The sequence below is a fragment of the Lygodium microphyllum genome, chromosome 29 (assembly GCF_053477565.2).
Source record: "Lygodium microphyllum isolate KBCC chromosome 29, Lygodium_microphyllum_v1.1.10, whole genome shotgun sequence".
NCBI lineage: Eukaryota > Viridiplantae > Streptophyta > Polypodiopsida > Schizaeales > Lygodiaceae > Lygodium > Lygodium microphyllum.
In genome coordinates, this window is record NC_141163.1 from 109058215 (window position 1) to 109064082 (window position 5868).

Below are 5868 nucleotides of genomic sequence, written 5' to 3' on the forward strand. Positions count from 1 at the left end.
TGTAATGAAGATGCTGAAATCTGAATTTGACATGAAAGATCTAGGTGAATTGAAATACTTTTTGGGTATTGAGGTAATCAAGGCTGAAAATGGTTTATGGCTTATGCAGAAACATTATGCCATGGAAATGCTAAAGAAGTATGGCATGGCTGAATGCAAACCATTGGATACACCCCTTGATCAGAATGTCAAGCTGGACATTAGCACTGGAGCTGAATTTTAGGATGTGACTTTGTACAGGCAGATGGTTGGAAGTCTGATCTACTTGACCATCACTCGGCCGGATTTGAGTTATGCAGTTGGGCTCATAAGTTAGTTTATGCAAAAGCCCAGGAAGCCACATTTGGATGCTGTTAGGTGGATTATGAGATATGTTAAGTCCACTGTAGATTATGGGTTGTTCTATATGAGAGATAAGCCCTTGAAACTAGTTGGATACACAGATGCGGATTGGGCAGGATGCTCATATGATCACAGATCTACGAGTGGTTATGGTTTTGGCCTTGGAAGTGGCATGATTAGCTGGAGCAGCAAGAAGCAACCAACGGTTACATTGTCTAGCACTAAGGCAGACTACAGGGGTGTTGCATTGGCAGCATGTGAGATTTCATGGCTGCTCAAGCTTATGGCTGATTTGGATATTCAGGTGGATGCTCCACTGACCTTATTATGTGACAATCTCAGTAGTGTACTCCTGGCAACGAATCCAGTATACCATGCCAGGACAAAACACATAGAGGTACACTACCATTTTATCAGAGAGATGGTTCTTGCAGGGAGAGTAGATCTTATGCATGTGAAGACTGATGAACATGTTGCAGATATCTTTACCAAGTCTTTGGGTAAAGATAAGTTTAGTAGTTTTAGACAACTACTTGGAGTTCATCAGATGATTTGAGCTTGAGGGGGAGTGTTAGAATATCAAGCTCATACTATTCTCCTGCTAGTATGTGTGACCGACATTAGTCTTGTCCAGCTGTATCAGCAAGTGTGGGACATTAAATAAGTCGGTGGTCTTAGACCTAGTGTGAATGGTCCTACGGACCTTAGTACTATTGTATACACTTATGTTATGCTAGAAGTCTATGAAATAATGGAAGATGATGAAAAACCTGAAGGTCAGGTTGCTACTCCATTACATTGTCTCTCTCCCTCTCTCTTCCAATACTGCAATGTACATGTGTGTAGGTATTGTCAGGTAGTAATACATAGGCGGCTAGGCACAGGTGGCTTTACCCCCAACATCTTGAACGAGAGAGAGAGAGAGAGAGAGAGAGAGAGAGAGAGAGAGAGAGAGAGAGAGAGAGAGAGAGAGAGAGAGAGAGAGAGAGAGAGAGAGAGAGAGAGAGAGAGAGAGAGAGAGAGAGAGAGAGAGAGAGAGAGCATGTTATCATAATTTTTATTCTCTTTGGAAATCATGAAGCAACTTTTAAAAAATGAATTATGTAAAAGTCTATGTAGCCCATCTTAACTGATCAAAGAGTGGAATTACCAAAGCAATCGAGATGTTGAGTCAATTGTAAAGATGTGAGGTGCCTCATGACAACAAGTCCATGATGTAAGACATTGACATTCAATTAATGTTTTGCCATGTTGGGTTGCACCAACCAGCTTGCTAGAATCTTCTACTTTGCAATTGGATCCTCATTTTCCTTTACCAATCACATCACATAAACTTGCTTCAATGCTAGATCCCCCACTTTATTAATGTATTGTAATGTGAGTGCAACGATTTGACCCCCCCACTTTCCTATTGTTTCCTATGGTTAACTGACCCCCACTCCCCTTGTTGGGAATTGTGTGGCATGATATTTATCGTATATGGTAGGAGCTACTAATCATTGGCTCTTATTCTATACTCAAGTCATGCACTTGATGCCATGTGATCAAATTTAAATGCTATTTTACTACATTATTAAAGTTGAATATTATTTTATTTGTGGCACAAGCATAACCAAAGATTGGCTCTTGTCCTCTAATTGAGCCCAATACTTGCTCTCAAAACTAGGTGCTATTTTGTTGTGCTCTTACATTTGTGGCAAGAGCATAGCCAATCATTGGGGCTATTCATATCAATTGGTTTTTGAAAAATGGTTTTGATATTCTTCACCCAAAATTGGGAATTGTTCCATTTCATGTGGGCTAGTTTTTGGTTTTGGGTAGAATGCAAGCTTTGCGTTTGAAACTTGTTATCAAATGGAAAGCATTGCATCTCTCCCTCTCCTTCCCTCCCTCCCTCCCTCCCTCTCCACATTAATGATGTAACAAAATTTTGTTGAGAAGGTTGCTTGTCTCCAACAATGACAAGGTGAACATGAATGTGAAATTGTTGATAAGGATAATTACCTAAAATAATATTCCCTAAAAAATAACTTCTGCAATGAACTACAATGTTAGGAGGAGAAAAGAATTGCAAAATCCTATAGAGCAACTATTTTCTATCATATATGAAAAGCTAGGAATTAAGTGCTTTTTGGCAAGGTTGAAAGTGGTATTAGTCTCCTTGGTGAGATTCTCCCAAGAAGCTTGGAGATAACCATGGCTATGATGAAATGCCTCAAATAGTACCTATAGAGCATTGCGAAGATGATTAGAAAAGCTTCGTAGATCATCCTTATTGCATGACTATTTCTACATGACTTTGTCTTGGAAAGTTGTAGTTTTATGATGGCTAATACATACTTCATACATCCCATTTAGATAAAAACTAATGTGAAAAAAGACACGTTAAGGAAATATTTGAGTTAAAAATATCAACACAGCAAAACTAAGTAATGAGTCATAAGGTGTGAACTACTCGGATAAACATAAGTTGGAAACTAGTAGGCATTGAAATCGCTTCTCGACAATCTCGAATCTCATAAGAGCAGTTGATTTTGGCACAATGTTCTTATAGAACTGTTTTGTAGTGTGTTTTTCCGGGCCGAGTTTCATAAACGAATTGAAAGCTTGTCCTAATGAAAACTAGCTATTTGTTAGGCATCTTAGTTATAAGATTGATGAATGCCATATTTTTCCCCCTAAACACCAGCCACATTTCAACCTTGGATGGGCAAAACATTTCTGTGCGGTTACCGTTTTGGCATTGTCAAGGGATCAGCTAGCTAGACTTTGAAACTGGGTATTTGCAGCGACCTACCACCAGCTACCTTACGTTTATTTCCTATATTAATAATGCAAAGACCTATGAAAGAAGGACCGAGTAGGCCATATTTACTAGCAAGAGTACCATAAAGCCTTGCTGTCGACGTAAAGCACGCTTGCACACTCGCAAGAGAGAGAGAGAGAGAGAGACTCACACACACACACACAGCCTCACTCACTCGCACACACAGTCTCTCTCTGGTATCTGTCTGTGTGCCCGTCCCACTTTCTGAAAATGGCAACTGTAACTGTAGAGGACGAGCGGAGAACCGGGGCGCTGGTCCTCCATGGCCACGAGGCGTGCTTCCCCAAAGCGGTATCGCTGCTTGAGAGCATGGGTCTCCCGAACGGGCTCCTGCCTCTGGAGGAGATAGAGGAGGTGGGATTTGTGGAGAGCACGGGCTTCTTCTGGGTGAAGCAGAAGACCAAGAAGGCGAAGGGCTCCTCTGAGCACACCTTCAAGGCCATCCGCACCACCTGCTCCTACGCGCGCGAGGTCACCGGCTTCCTCGAGCCCCGCCGTCTCCGCAGGATCACCGGCGTCAAGGCCAAGGAGCTCCTCCTCTGGGTCTCCATTGTCGAGATCTTCACCGACGAGTCGAAGCCCGACCAGACCTTCTTCAAGTCTGCGGCTGGAATCGGCCGCTGGCATCCGTCCGCCGCTTTCTCTCTGCTGCAGCAGTGATCGTCGCTCTGCTAGGCTCTGCATCAGGTTTCACGCCCTTGTCAAGTCCACCAGAAACCCTAAGTTTGCCCTCTGAGGCTGTAATCTTCCATGTTCTGGCAATACGAACGCGTCTCACATTACGCACATGTGCGTACTGTATCACTCATATTTCTTCACAGAGAGGCTGTGCAATCCGTACTAGCAAGCAGGTTTTCATTCGAATCTTGTCTCACTCTTCATTTTCTGACAAATCTCTCCTTCAGTGATAGGGGTAGAACTTCTAATTTGCTCATCTTCTGTAGCAAGAGTACTTGTCTTTCAGAACAACCATAATTGTATGCCATGGTTGGCTCTTCTGATGCATTACAGTGCATTTTTGCTCATATAGCAGAAAATGTGCATGGTGCTGTGGGTAATGGGTTTGTTCATGGCGGAGGCTAGTGATTCTGGAAGATGAGATCTGTGATGCCCGTGTAGGAAGGCTTTCTTCTCGCATGTTCTGACACTGGCTGCATGTTTAGCAAATCGTAGTAATCAGGAAGTTTGTTGTAGATGTATCGGAAAATATCATTTTAAGTATCTCCCCAATTTACATCCCGCACCCTCAAATTCTGGAGGTGGGTGGGTGTCGAGAGTTCAAAGCTCTTTCTTCATTTACAAAGTTTGAATGGGTGAAGGTTCTCATGCTCTCTCTCCAGATCGTGGACGGTCTTTTTTAGTGGCCTTGTTTAGTAATTCTTAAACAAGATGAATGTGAATGGGTTGGAGGGTCTTGGCTTTAGAATGAATGTGAATGGATATGTGGGTCTAACGTGAGCACGGGCAACCATTTTCATCTTTGCTCTTCTAATGTTTACGTTAATCTTTTGAGGCTGTTGACGGGAATATGGTCCTTACAAATGTGGGATCTTTTTGAGAGAGAGAGAGAGAGAGAGAGAGAGAGAGAGAGAGAGAGAGAGAGAGAGAGAGAGAGATTATATATTGATTGAACACAGGTCACATTTCTAAGGTCACTTCGTTAAATTCTAAGCTTTGTGTTCAAATGAAGCTCATTATCTAGTTTATAGAATAATGCTTTATAAATAAATATAGAAACCAGGTGCCTTGGGCCTAGGTTGTGCAAAGCCTAGCACCATTAGGAAAAAGGAGCGTGCTTTGAGTCCCAAGCTACCTTGTATGGTAAGGGTGTCGTTTGTTGTAATTTTACTTCTTCTCCATTGAAAACATCAACTACAACAATTTGTTGGGGCCTAAATCTTGCACTAGCACTGAAGACAAATGCGATAAAAATATTTAGCTTCAATGACAAAGCATTCATGCAAGGTAAGACATTAGGTATCACAATTAGAAGAATTTTAGGTTGAGAATTAGAATGAAACACATCACATATAAACCACCTCTATTGTAAATTGAACATGAGCATGATGCTTCTCTAAAATTTTGCACATATTATTACCCTTTTGTACACTTTAGCATCCATTCAACATCAAAACACCCCTATGAATATGTTGGACATGGAGTAATAGGAGTGTGTCTAGATTGGGCTAGTACATGTTTTGATGCTTATAGTAAGTACATGGTATGACTAAGCATAGTGACAATTGATTGGTGCTTTAACTTTGGCTCTCACCTCTATGCTAAGAAGAGTGAGATAAGAGTCTCACCATGTAAAGGTGTTGGCTTGCTCAATCCTTCTTACATTTCATCTAACAAGGGAAAAATGTTGTAGAAAAACTCTGTGGGTTAGGGTACTTTGAGCACTATTGTGTTCTTTCATCGAGTATTTCAATATGTTGCAGCCTCTTACTTGCCTATCTAGCGTATTGTCACTTTCAAAACTCATTGTCAAGTGTGCTGTGCAATTGTTGTAAGTGTGGTTGTGTTCAAAGAGAATTGTATGTCAAGGATTGTTGCATGTGTGCTAAATGTATTAATGGCATTTGTGGTAGGGCTTTAGGTGCTAAAAGGTGATGGCCAACACATGGCCAAATTTGAACATCCTATTGAGTATGGTGCATCGGAATGTAGCCCATGTTGTTCAAAGGAGGTTGATGGAG

The 5868-nt window shown here is 41.6% G+C and overlaps 1 protein-coding gene across 1 annotated transcript; it reads left to right on the top strand.

Moving 5' to 3' along the window:
* The first annotated feature begins 3222 nt into the window (after positions 1–3222).
* LOC148011010 (uncharacterized) lies at positions 3223–4472 on the top strand. The gene has a single exon (XM_087672106.1). The coding sequence runs from the start codon at positions 3380–3382 to the stop codon at positions 3827–3829; it is 450 nt and encodes a 149-aa protein (XP_087528232.1). The 5' UTR covers positions 3223–3379; the 3' UTR covers positions 3830–4472.
* The last annotated feature ends 1396 nt before the right edge of the window (positions 4473–5868 follow it).

Coding starts and splice junctions, on each gene's coding strand:
- LOC148011010 (XM_087672106.1), top strand. CDS start 3,380: ATGGCAACTGTAACTGTAGAGGACGAGCGGAGAACCGGGGCGCTGGTC.